Source organism: Danio rerio, chromosome 8 (assembly GCF_052040795.2).
Source record: "Danio rerio strain M-AB ecotype USA chromosome 8, GRCz13ab, whole genome shotgun sequence".
Taxonomy (NCBI): domain Eukaryota; kingdom Metazoa; phylum Chordata; class Actinopteri; order Cypriniformes; family Danionidae; genus Danio; species Danio rerio.
This window is the reverse complement of record NC_141028.1, coordinates 58,663,796-58,677,500: the sequence shown is the minus strand read 5'-3', so window position 1 is coordinate 58,677,500 and position 13,705 is coordinate 58,663,796. Positions and strand designations below refer to the sequence as shown.

The following is a 13,705-nucleotide window of genomic DNA, read 5'->3' as shown; positions in this document are numbered from 1 at the left end:
TTTTTTGGCCCACCTATTACTTTTGACTTCAGACCAGTTTTCAGTTCTAAATGGACTGTAAATTTACTAGCGCACTGTAAAATAATAATTGCAGATTATTGTGAAATTCACATGCCATTAGGACTGTAAATTATAATGTAAAGACTGTAAAAATATACAGCACAATTGTAGTTATTTATATACAGTGTGCTTGTAAACTTTCAATAAATTTTTAGAGTGTCAATTTATCTATCTATCTATCTATCTATCTATCTATCTATCTATCTATCTATCTATCTATCTATCTATCTATCTATCTATCTATCTATCCATCCATCCATCCATCCATCCATCCATCCATCCATCCATCCATCCATCCATCCATCCATCCATCCATCCATCCATCCATCCATCCATCCATCCATCCATCCATCCATCCATCCACCCATCCACCCATCCACCCATCCATCCATCTGCCTGTTCATCCAACCATCCATCCATGCATCTATCTATCTGTCTGTCTGTCTGTCTGTCTGTCTGTCTGTCTGTCTGTCTGTCTGTCTGTCTGTCTGTCTGTCTGTCTGTCTGTCTGTCTGTCTGTCTGTCTATCTATCCATCTTTCCATTGATTTCCATCCATCTTTTTATTATCAAATATAAAAACTATTATAGGATGTTTTGCATGTCAAAAAGTTTAAAGTTAACCAGAAAAAACATCAAATACATAAATGTTAAAAAAATGATTGGAATGAATAATGAGAATAACTTTCTAGCTCTTTTTAAATCAATTGAAAAAAAGAAAAAGAATAAAAAGCACCCTTTATATGCATATTAACCTGCAAACTATATGAATATTAAAAGAAAAAGTGAACACACAAACGCTGAGGGATATTCTCCTTCTCCAGATATCCATCACAAAGCAAAACAAATACAATGTTATCCAGTAAATTCCCTATTCTTCCTGGAATCCTATGAACAAACTTCAATTAGGTTTTTTTTTTTTTTAAATGATCCAGATGCCAAAAGAGAAGAGCGGGAGGGGAAAACGGGAACAAAAGCAGAGGAAACAGATGGTTCTCATATAGAGCTGTGCGTTTGCGTGTGCCTGGACTCAGGTTTCGCTCACTCTGGGGGAATGATGGATACACACTGTCAAAACCAGTCAGGAAAAACTTTGACAAACACATGAAATGGGAATAACATTCCTCAATCCCATCAGCACAGCCTTTTGAGGACCATCCAAACTTTCTTCTACAGGAAGATGGAGATTACAAGTCTGAGGCATCACAGTCCACAGATCACATTTCTGTTCTTTGCATATATGTAACATGATCTAAACTGACTGAACCTGGATTATGATGTTTTATTTTAAAAAGGGGGTATATGTTTACCAATAATGCATTTATTTACAATAAATCAGAAAAAGTCGGCACAGTATAGAAACAAAAAAAAAAAAAAAAAAAGAAATAAAAAAAAAAAAGAAAGTAGTGATTTCTAAATTTACTTTAATTTGTATTTCATTGCAGGACAAACATTATTTAATGTGTTCCTGATGATTTATTTTTTATTTATTAAAAAAAAAATAATAATAATTAAAAAAAAAACATATTCCGATCTCATATAGAGTTATTCTGCATTCTTGCGGCCCACCATCAAAGCTCTTTCATGATCTGCTACTGGGTCACAAACTGTTGTTTGGGGGTCTTTGTGTTAATTCACATTGTTGACATGTTGCTATTTTAAGGCACCCGAACTAGAACTAAAAACTGGTCTAAAGTGGTGTAAAAATAGGCCCAAAAACCATGTACACATTATTAAACACACAGGGATGCGCAGCGGCACAAGAATATCTTCGAATATGAAAAATGTAAATGTTTTAAATGTAAAAGATTATTATTGTCTACATAAATATAAAAACCACTACATCCTCCCATGCCGTCTTCACCTGAGGGGCTTGTGAGGAATCTGGCACATTCTGTAAATCTTCAAGTGAAGTGTTAAGTTTTTCCATCATCAAAGTCGGCCATGCAAACACAAATTGTTTTTTTAGGGTGTTAAAGCACATTGTTGACATGTTACTATTATAAGGCAACTGAACTACAGTAACTGAATTACAGTAAATTTTCAGTGAGCTTGTAAATTTATAGTCTTACTGGCAACCAAAATCGCCTGTTGGTTACTGTAAATTTACAATAAAATGTTGTAATTAAATTACAGTGTGCTTGTTAATGTACAGTCATATTGTCAACCAAAAATTGCCAGTAAGTTACTGTAAATTTTACAGCAAATTTACAGTGCACTCGTTAATTTAGTCTTATTGTCTACCAAAATTTCCAATAAGTTACTGTAAATTTTACAGCAAATTTAAACATTAAATAATACATTTTACAGTAATTTTACACTCGTTAATTTACAGTCTTATTTGTCAACCAAAATGCCAGTAAGTTACTGTAAATTTTACAGTTAATTTACAGTGCGCTTGTAATTTAGTCTTATTGTCAACCAAAATTGCCAGCAAGTTACTGTAAATGTTACAGGAAATTTACAGTGCCTTTGTTAATTTACAGTCTTATTGTCAACCACAACTGCCTGTAAGTTACTGTAAATTTTACAGCAAATTTAAACGGTAATTAATAAATTTTACATTAATTTTACAGTGCGCTTGTTCATTTAGTCTTATTGTCAACCAAAATTGCCCGTAAGTTACTGTAAAATTTAAAGCAAATTTATAGTGCGCTTGTTTATTTTACAGTCTTATTGTTAACCAAAACTGCCAGTAAGTTACTGTAATTTTTACAGTAAATTTAAACGGTAATCAATGCATTTTACAGTAATTTTACAGTGTGCTTGTTAATTTTGTCTTATTGTCAACCAAAATTGCCAGTAAGTTACTGTAAATTTTACAGTTAATTTACAGTGCGCTTGTAATTTACAGTGTTATTGTCAACCAAAATTACCAGTAAGTTACTGTAAATTTTAGAGTAAATTTACAGTGCACTCATTAATTTACAGTCTTATTGTCAACCAAAATTGCCAGTAAGTTACTGTAAATTTTAAAGCAAATTTATAATGCTCTTGTTAATTTACAGTCTGTCAACCAAAATCTGTTTAAAAAGTTACTGTAAATTTTACAGCATTTTTTTACAGTGTAGATAGAACAGTTTAATTTGCTTCCTTTTGCTTTTTTGCACTCTGTAGTAAAGACTACAGTTTTTAATTAAATAATTAATGATCTATTTCAGGGGTGTCAAACTCAATTCCTGGAGGGCAGAAGTCCTGCAGAGTTTAGCTCCAACCCTGCTCCAACACACTTACCTGTAGGTTTCAAACAAGCCTGAAGGACTCAATTAGTTTGATCAGGTGTGTTTAATTAGGGTTGGAACTAAACAGTGCAGAGCTGCGGCCCTTTTGGAACCGAGTTTGACACCTGTGATCTATTTTTAGCATTTTTTTGTAATTTAGTGTTGAGAATTTGGGGAGGAATTTAATTGGATTTTATTTATATGTGTGCGTAGCTTTAAGCAGCTAGCTGTGTTTTCGGACCGATTCATTTGATAGAAAACATCTTAACTGAAGGAGACGGTTCTCAAGTGCTGTAATGCTGTCATTCAGTTGAACAGAAATAGATGGAGAGTTGGAAAGAAAGAGATTCAGGGATCCCGCAGGGGAAATTAAGTGGATAATGAGCTTTGATAGAAACATTACAGCCGCCAGCTCTGGTTTTGCTTAACCACTTGAACACGTGTAACAAACAAAAGGTGGAATCATTACTCAAACTACTGCAAGAGGCCGTTTCATCGATATTCGTTCTGATATATTCACTGTCACGTTTAAAATTTTATTTTTTTAAAAAGCAGGTAGTCCCCCACCTGTTTAAGCCATTTCAGAGTAAAAACAGGAAATTCAGAGAGTTTTAGTCTTGCTGATGTACTTTGCAGGTATTTGTGTGAGAGGCAAAGATGGCTTTGCTTTCTGCTTGGTCACTTCAAGGACGAGTTTCTTTGATTCTTGTGAAGCGCCTCATGGGATCGCGCTGGAAAACTCAATGCCAGGGTTAAGTTTAGCACAGAGCAGATACTGATGACAGGGAGGACTGATCCACAGCTTCCTCATATAATTATTAAATCATTACTACGTTCTGTAAGCTATATTTATACTTCTGTTTATTTTGTTTCCTGTTACACCTGAAATTAAAGACTCAAAAAAGTGACATTCACTGGCCTTAATTTATATTTAAAGGTATTCATTTAGGTATCCTTATTATTTAAAACTGTATTTTTTTCTTACATCATCAAGTTAGACAATCTGTTCAGACTTATTATTTTGTTCCTCGTTTCATTCATTTCCTTCAGCTTAGTCCCTTTATTTATCTGAGGTTGCCACAGCGGAATGAACCGCCAACTTATCCAGCATATATTTTACACAGCGGACGCCCTTCCAGCTTCAACCCAGTGCAAGCATACACACTCATTCACACACATTTATTGATGTCATGTAATCAGGGTTGAGTTTTGTCTTTTGGTGTTATCATTATGTGATTGCGATACATTTTGGGACCCCCTTAAAAACAAGACGCGTTTGAATAAACAGTAAACAGTGTAATTATTGATGCGGATACTAATCAAGGTGTAGATTTGAACTCTAATTCAAAGTCAGATAAATACACTTCCAGACAAAAGTCTTGTCGTCGATCCCAGTTGTAAGAGCATCGAATAATATCTTTGACTTCTAGTTGATCGTTTGGAAAGTGGCCAGTCCGGTCACCAGACATGAACATTATTGAGCAAGGTAAGATAAAGGGGGAACGATTTCTTCGCCGTTCCAGATGACTATATTAATCAGTGATTTGACTAAAAATAATTTTGTCCTTAAAATGGTGTTAAAAAAAATAAAAAACTGCTTTTATTCTAGCCAAAATAAAACAAATAAGACTTTCTCCAGAAGAAAAAATATTATCATGTGAAAATTTCCTTGGTCTGTTAAACATCATTTGTAAAATATTTAAATAATTAAAACATAATAAACTCAAAGGGGGGCTAATAATTCTGACTTCACCTGTATATGTCTATTACATATCCATCATAGATTGTAATAAAGCTTTCTACAACATGTTGCTTTCTCACTACACCCAAACTGCTCTAGAGTTTATTTCAACCTCATTCAGGCGGTCTCAGACTGATTGTTTTGGCGCGGATCAGAGCTCAATTGTGGGTTTCACGGATGCCCAAACCAACCGAGCTAACAGGGCAAATGCGCCAGGTTCCGGAACAAACATCTAAGTGTGAAAGCACCATTAAATAACATCATATCTAGGTGGTAAATTTCTCCAGCAATGCACCAAACTATGATTTAAGCACATCCGCGAGTTCCGTTCTTGTTTGAGAAGCTCAGAACCGCTCGGCCGCTGTGTTTGTCCACTGTCCTGCTGTCTTTTTTCCCATCATGCCCGCTGTGTTTGGAGAGCACTCGTACTGTAAATCTCCGTGGGAAGACGGCCCCTTTGATTGCTCTGGTATCGGCAGGATTTCATGGCCTTCCCTCAGGTTTTTTTTTGTGTGTTTTCGGTGAGCTCTCCTAGCTTTTTGTCTGGGGCATGTTTTCCAACCTCCTCCTTTGTGTCGCGGCCCCCTGTTCCTCCCACCCGACTGGAGGTTTTTCTTCTTCAGACTGGTGCTGGAGAGTCGAGCCAAGAGCAAATAAAGAGCTCGCAGTGTGTCTTGAGTGTGAGATGACACCCGCTCACCCACACATCCACTGTTCAGCTCCAAACTCACACACTGACTATAAAGAGAACGTTTTGCAAAAGCAGGCCCCTCTCACATTTTTAGATACTAAAAAAATATTGATGGAAAGTGTTGAGTAGTTGAGTAGGATAAACTTTCTATTCGAGAAGGAAAAATGCGCATAAACTACATTGGAAACACTTTTTCCGAACAAATTCCAGTATGTGCATTAAAGAAGTCATGTGATTTTGTTATGAGAGATCATGTGGTGATAAATAATGTGTGTGAATGGACAAATCAGTAGGCTGAGCACACTGTGAAACATCTGAAATGCTGTTTTGATCATTGTAAAATGGCGTAACTGTTTCAGTATTAATGTTATTATTAGTGGTGGGCCGTTATCGGCGTTAACATGCTGCGTTAACGCGAGACTCTTATCGCACAATAAAAAATTGATCGCCGTTAATCTATTCTTAAAGTTGGGTTGGGGGCTGGGTCTATTCTACACAAGCTGTGATCAGTGTTGCCAACCATTTCCAATGGAAAGTAGCTAAAGCCTGCCTGAAAAGTAGCTAAATGTTGCCAAATGACGTCACGCTAGGGCTGCACGATTTTGGCTAAAATGTGAATCACGATTTTTTTTGCTTAAAACCAAGATCACGATTCTTTCTCACAATACTTTAGATGTAAAATAAAGGTTAATATGAGTAGGCTATTATTATTGTTAATTCTCAAACATATCGTCACCTTGGAATTATAAGGTTCTCTCTGCGTTCTGAATGATTTTGAGATATTGAGCTTTAAAGTTTTTGCAATCCATTAAGCAAACAGTATATGTGCAACATTTGTTTTTCTTAACTGGTCAGGCTGGAAAATGACCTGGCTGGAAAATTTTTCTTAACTGGTTAGCTGGTCAGGCTGGAAAATGACCAGCCAAATCCAGCTAAAACCAGCTTGACCAGCCTGGTTTAAGCTGGACATAGCTGGTTTTGGCTGGGCTCCCAGCCTGCCAGGCTGGTCAAGCTGGTTTTAGCTTGTCATCTCCCAGCCTAACCAGCTAAGACCAGGCTGGAAATGGCTGGAAACCAGCCTGAAAGTGGCCAAAACCCCTCTAAAACCAGCCTGGTTGACCAGCTAAAACCAGCCAACCAGCCTAGGCTGGTTTAAGCTGGATTTTTCAGCAGGGAACCGTTAATTTCCTTGATATGAGTGTATTTCTGCACTGATATTTATATAAAGTGTGTGTAGTGGAGCTCTGAAAAGGCCAATCCTCCCTATTTGATCATGCCTGCTGTTGACCGGACGGTTCCTATGGGAACAAACACACGAGGAGGCCACAAAAAACGGACCTGAACCCAGCAGAGAGTCAAAGGATTTCGATACTGAATCACTCCTTGTTGAACTGTGCAAATGTTGTTTCAGCTCGAGTTGGAGAGCGGCAACATTGTCAAGCTCAGATTCATTATATATTTGCCCAGCCTGTGTTGTTGGGTTTGTAAAGTCATAAAAAACAGAAAAAGTCATAGAACTTAAAAATAAAAAGTAATAAAGTTTTGCTGAAGTCTTGAAAAAGTTGTTAAATTGACACAGTGATGCAGTGGGTAGCACTGTCACCTCACAGCAAGAAGGTCGCTGGTTCAAGCCTGGGTCAGTTGGCATTTCTGTGTAGAGTTTGCATGTTCTCCCCGTGTTCGCGTGGGTTTCCTCCGGGTGCTCTGGTTTTCCCCACAGTCCAAAAGCATACAGTACAGGTGAATTGGGTAGGCTAAAATTGACTTCAGTGTATGAGTGTGTGAATGAATGTGTGTGTTTCCCAGTGATGGGTTGCGGCTGGAAGGGCATCCACTGCGTAAAACATATACTGGAAAGTTGGCGGTTCATTGATTTGTGTACATGTCATGACTTTTAAAGAGGCATTAGCCTTGAAGTGACCAATGGAGAGTGACGTCACACACACATGAAGCTGTTGCCAAATGGAGCAGGAATTCAGGTCATGTTTCGGCTGTCACTGTCTGTCTCAAACCGGCATCCCCGTGAGATCACCGACTGTCCCTCGAGAGATAATCGTTTAAGTTAGCATACAAACATTGCGAACAGTCATCAGACCTCTGGGGTTTATTATGGTTTGAGTCACCGCGATTCAGACTGTTGGTCAGTATGATGTAAAACAGTGCTGGAAAAGATTATGATCTGCTCCCTCAAACCACATCCAGACATGTCATGCAGACACGTTTGTAGTGGAAACATAAATGTGACTTGAGGCTTAACGTACAGATGAAATCAAAACTAGCCGTATTGATTTTGTTAGCTCGTGTTGCTAGTTTTATGGTGAACAATTAATCTGTGCGTGTCGTTAAGATAATAAAAATAGTTTGTTCTTGTTATCTTTTCAGGTAAAACCTCAGGCTACGTCCAAAATTTCCTACTGCATTTGAATTTAAATGTACTACTCTATCGTTAGAAAAGTATGTTATGAATGTGAGCAGTATGAATGGAATTCGAATGTACTACATCCGCCATTTTGTCATGATCACATGACCTACCTGCATCAGTTGCGTCGCTTCACTCCCATTCATGAATTCTCTCGAAAGAGACTTCAGAATCTCGCCAAAAATATTAAGTCATCCTTGTACTTCTACGCAACCCGCATCCTGATTTTAGCGCACTACAGTCTCAGAAGTAAATAATCGCATACGTCCACACTATATACACTCTCAGAAATCAAGGTATAGGAACTGTCACTGGGGCAGTAACCTTTTCTAAAGATACATATTTGTCCCTGAAGGGTCCATAATGGTATCTCGAAGGTACGTTTTAGGTACATTTGGGGACCTTTGAGGTACCACTGTGGACTCTTTGAATAAAAATATAGGTACTGCCCCAATGACAGCTTCTGTATTTCTGAGAGTGTATATAGTATGGAAATATGCGATTTTCGGACGCAGCCTCAGATTACGTCTGTCTGAGGTATTGGCCGTGGCTTACATAATTAACCACACCCCTCCACCTGTCAGTTTTGACAGTATAAGTGAAAAATGAGTATGTTTTTCATAAAAAAATATTGTTGTTATGATTATTATTAATAATATTATTGTTATTATTATTATATTATTATTATTTTTTTGTTATTATTATTGTTATTATGGTTATTATTATTAATATTATAATTGTAGTTATTATTATTATTATTATTATTCCTATTATTATTGTTATTGTTATTATTATTATTATTATTGTTGTTGTTGTTGCTGTTGTTGCTGTTTTTGTTGTTTTTATTATTGTTATTATTGTTATTATTATTAATATTATTATTGTAATTCTTCTTCTTCTTATTATTATTATTATTGTTGTTGTTGTTGTTGTTGTTGCTGTTGTTGTTGTTGTTTTTATTATTGTTATTATTATTAATATTATTATTATTATTATTATTATTATTATTATTATTATTATTATTATTATTATTATAAAAATTCCAGTGTGGCAAATAAAATAAACTTACTTTAAACTGAAATTCTGATTATTTTATGCAGATTATTTATCCCATTTTAAGAAAAAAGCTCTTGATTTTGACTTAATATTTCTGAAAACAAAACCATATTTATTTTTCTGTTCTAGAAACTGCTTCTTGATTTAAGTTTTTTTTTTCAGATTTTTGTATTAGAAACAAGACCACACAAATCTTAAGCACTGTTGCAGTGCAAAAAAAGATTTTCTTCAAATGCAAAATTTAAGACGAATGACTTTTTGTCTTGTTTCTAGTCCAAAATATAAAAAAAAATTCTTCAATTCTTTCTAAAGAAAATTCTAAATTAATTGACTTTTCCCCTAATACATGAATAGAAATGTGCCCAATGGGGTAATAAAATTTCAAACATTTCAAAACAAAAACAAGTCTGTTTTTTTTTTTTGTTTTTTTTTGCTTGTCTAGGAAATGCTCATTGATTCAAATATTTTTATATATTTGTACTAGAAAAGAGACAGAAAATGTAGTTTTATTTATTTATTTATTTTAATTTTTTCCAGTGCATTGTAGGGAGTGTTATAAACTGAAATTCTGATTATTTTATCCCACTGGCAGATTATTTAGCTCATTTTATTTTTAAGAAAAAAACTCGACTTGATTTTGACTTATTATTTCTAAAAACAAAACAATATTTGTTTTCCTCGTCCTGAAAATGCTGCTTGATTTAGATATTTGTATGTCTACAAGATAAATTTACTTATCTTAGATAAGTTTAGATATTAAAACAAAACAACAACCAAAACAATGAATTTTTAGATATTTGTACTAGAAACGAGACAGAAGATAAAGAAAATATTTTTTGCAGAGCATTGTATGGAGTGTTGTGCAGAAAACATAAGAAAAGTGAGCCACAGGCCACAACTTCCATAACTCGGATAACGTGGATAATACGGCTTGGCTGGAGCGCCATTTGGGTTGTTGTGTGCTCCGCGAAATGACTTTACAGCCTGTTGAGCTCAAACCGCCACATTCTGTGCATCTGCTGCAACTTGCCACTGCAGTGTCTTTAAGCGTGAGATAACATTTGTGTTTATACAAGTGCCCATAATTCAGCGTGTGGAGAGACATAATAAACAAGTAAAATAACCTACTTTAAACTGAACATCTGATGACTTTACCCCACTGGCAGATTATTTAACTTTAAAAAAAAAAAAAAAAAAAACTCACTTGATTTTGACTTAATATTTCTGCAAACAAAACAATATTTTATATTTCTTGTCTAGGAAATGCTTACTGCTTTAAGAATTGTTAGATATTCGTATTAGAATCAAGACCGCACAAATCTTAAGTAAAGCACTTTTGCTGTGTAAAATGCTTTTCATGAAAAGTTTCTTGAGTTTTTTGTCTTGCTTCTAGTCCAAAATATCTAAAATAATCATCAGTTCTCACTGAAATGGTGTCCAAATTAATTGACTTGTCCCCTTATACAAGAAAACTATGTGCTAATTAACCAAGAAAATTTTTTTATCAAATCAAATCAAAAACAAGACTGTTATTATTGTTTTTTTTGCTTGTCTGGAAAATTTGTTCATATATTTGTACTCGAAACGAGACAGAAAATATTTTTTGCAGAGCATTGTATGGAGTGTTGTGCAGAAAACATAAGAAAAGTGAGCCACAGGCCACAACTTCCATAACTCGGATAACGCGGATAATACGGCTTGGCTGGAGCGCCATTTGGGTTGTTGTGTGCTCCGCAAAACGACTTTACAGCCTGTTGAGCTCAAACCGCCACATTCTGTGCATCTGCTGCAACTTGCCACTGCAGTGTCTTTAAACGTGAGATAACATTTGTGTTTATACAAGTGCCCATAATTCAGTGCATGGAGAGACATTCCTGAACAACTGGAGATAGTGCTGCAGATGGAGAGTTACAGGTCCCATAAAATTAAACGTTTTTTAGATGTGGATCATTAATGCTAGTTTTTAAGATATCTATAAGCGAGTGTGCACCAAAAAATGTGTTTAGAAGATATAAAACTGATGTAAACATGTAAAGCGTGTAGTTTTTCATCTCATACTTCAGTTTCTCATCAAATCTTGACCAATCAAATGCTCTTTAGTATCAGACCGACTTCTTCTCATTTGCTTTTAATTTGATGTGCTTGAGCTCATCCACTCTCACTGGCAGAACGCTATTGGCTGTTCTTTTTAAAGGGGGAGGAGCTGCTCTATGTTCTGATCTCTCTTTATATTTAATTTGAGATAACGTCAAACGTCCAGTAAAAATGCACATTTCTAAGCACTACATGGGACCTTTAAAATAACTACTAACAGGTTTGTCTGTTCATTCTGATTTTTTTCTTGTGTTTGTTTCTTGACAGAGGGATATTTCTGGACACTATTCTGCCACGATATGATGTGAACGGCGTCCGGCCTCCTATAGGTCAGAGGACCAGGTTGAGTAAAGGAGACATCGCACAGGCACGCAAACTTTACAAGTGTCCAAGTAAGAGAATTACGCATATGTTGACTTTAAAACATTACTGAGAATATGCCTGACAAGGTGTTATGGTATTTAAACTGATGTTACACTGTAAATGGAAGTAAATATGTGAGAAAAGATGTTTTGTTGTCAGCAAAAAAAAAAAAAACATTTTTGTCTTTAACCAAAATGTAATAATACAATTTAATAATAAAATAATAATAATAATAATAATTATTATTATTATTATTATTATTATAGCTATTACTGAATAGTTTTTTTATTATTACACACCATAGAAATGTGTTCTCTTTTAAGACATTTATAACATTTATGTATTTTTTTTTTATATTTTTAATTATATGCCTGAAAAGATTTTGTGGTATGAAAACGAATGTTACACTGTAAATTGACATAAAGATTTGAGAATTATTTCTTTATTTATTTTTCAACATAAAAAAGTACATTTTCGTCATTTTCGACAAAACTGTAGGAACACAATTTAATTAACAACAAAAATATATTATTATTATTATTATTATTATTATTCTACTTTTTATAGTTTTGTACATTATTACACACGATAGCAATTTGTTTTCATTGCTATATACAAAGTTATATATTTTAAATATTTTACAAAAATATCAGGAAATATGACAAAATGTTAATTTATTTATTTTATTTATTTATTTTTTTTATCCAACAAATGCATTTACAAGTAAATGCCTGACAAGATGCTATGGTATTTAAACTGATGTTACACTGTAAATAGAAGTAAAAATGTGAGGAAATATGTTTTATTTTCAGCAAAAAAAAATAAAACGTTCTTGTCTTTGACCAAATTGTAATAATACAATATAATTAATAAAATATATATTGTAGTTAGAACTTTTATTGAATAGTTTTGTCCATTATTACACCCCAAAGTAATTTGTTTTCTTTTAAAAATAAATGTTACAAATTTTTTTTTTTAAACATTACATTTTAAAGAATATGCCTGACAAGATATTTGTTGTATTTTATTGTATTTAAACCAAAGTCACAGTGTAAATGGAAGAAAAGATTTAAGGAAATATTTTTTTAACTAAGCAAAAAAATAAAAAAATAAAAATCTTTGACCTAATGGTAATACAATTTAATTAATAAAAAAAGAAAAAATATATATATTTTTTATTATATATAATTTATTTATTTATTTTATTTTATTTATTTTTTTTTACTTTTTCAAACAAATACATTTACAAGTAAATGCCTAACAAGATGCTGTAAATCGAAATGAAAAAATGGAGAAAATATTTTTGTGGTCAGCAAAAAATAAATAAATAAAATAAATACATAAATAAAAATATTTTTTACCAAATTGTAGTAATACATTTTAATTTATAAAACTAAATATATTAATATTATAACTGTTATTGTATAGTTTCGTTCATCAAAAATCATCTTTGACCATAAGTTATTATTATTATTATTATTATTATTATTATTATTATTATTATTATTATTATTATTATTATTATTAATATTATTATTATTATTATTATTGAATCTTTTTGTTCATTATTACACCCCATAGCAGTATAAGAAAAAATATGAAAAAAAGTATTTAAAATGAATACATTTTTAAGTAAATGTGTCATATTAAAGGGAACATGAAGGTATTTTTGCAGAGGAAAAAAGGCAGAAGGATTCCTGAAAAGTGTCTTTCAGTGACATTTGCCCTCATTACAGAATCTTGTGTTTAACTGAGGGTTGAATCTGTTTGGAAAAAAAACAACATACGTCCACCTTTAATGCACTTTGGTTTCTTGGCTTTTCTGTGAATCCTGGCTTTGGGGAAGGCAGAGTAAACACTGCTGAAGCGCAGGAAGTTTGTCATTTGTCTTTCTCTGATAAAACAGAGCAGAGAACAGTTGCTTTCTAGGCTACAGAAGCTTAATGCGGTACAAGACATTCTGCATGTAAACTTTCCAGACTTGTTTAAACACAGACTACTGTAGGAGCAGAAACCTTAAAGCAAACACATGAAACTTTAACAAATGTAAAGTCATAAAAG

At 33.7% G+C, this 13,705-nt stretch overlaps 1 protein-coding gene and 1 long non-coding RNA gene across 7 annotated transcripts in view; both read left to right on the top strand.

The window, feature by feature from the left end:
* Positions 1–13,705, top strand: part of bmp1a (bone morphogenetic protein 1a) — a 128,420-nt gene that overhangs the window by 72,340 nt on the left and 42,375 nt on the right. For all 5 annotated transcript variants that reach the window (XR_015497251.1, XM_087263796.1, NM_001040037.1 and 2 more), the window contains 1 exon segment: positions 11,549–11,673. Coding sequence is in view for 4 of the 5 variants with exons in the window: in XM_087263796.1 (XP_087119922.1) it covers positions 11,549–11,673 (125 nt within the window). In the remaining variant the exon portion in view is untranslated.
* LOC147842889 (uncharacterized) lies at positions 1,747–7,232 on the top strand. Of its 2 annotated transcripts, none has more exons than XR_015498533.1 (3): positions 1,747–2,861; positions 2,939–6,605; positions 6,725–7,232. It is a non-coding gene; the product is annotated as an uncharacterized LOC147842889 (long non-coding RNA). The 2 variants fall into 2 exon arrangements; XR_015498532.1 differs by having other exon boundaries at positions 2,939–6,562; positions 6,715–7,206.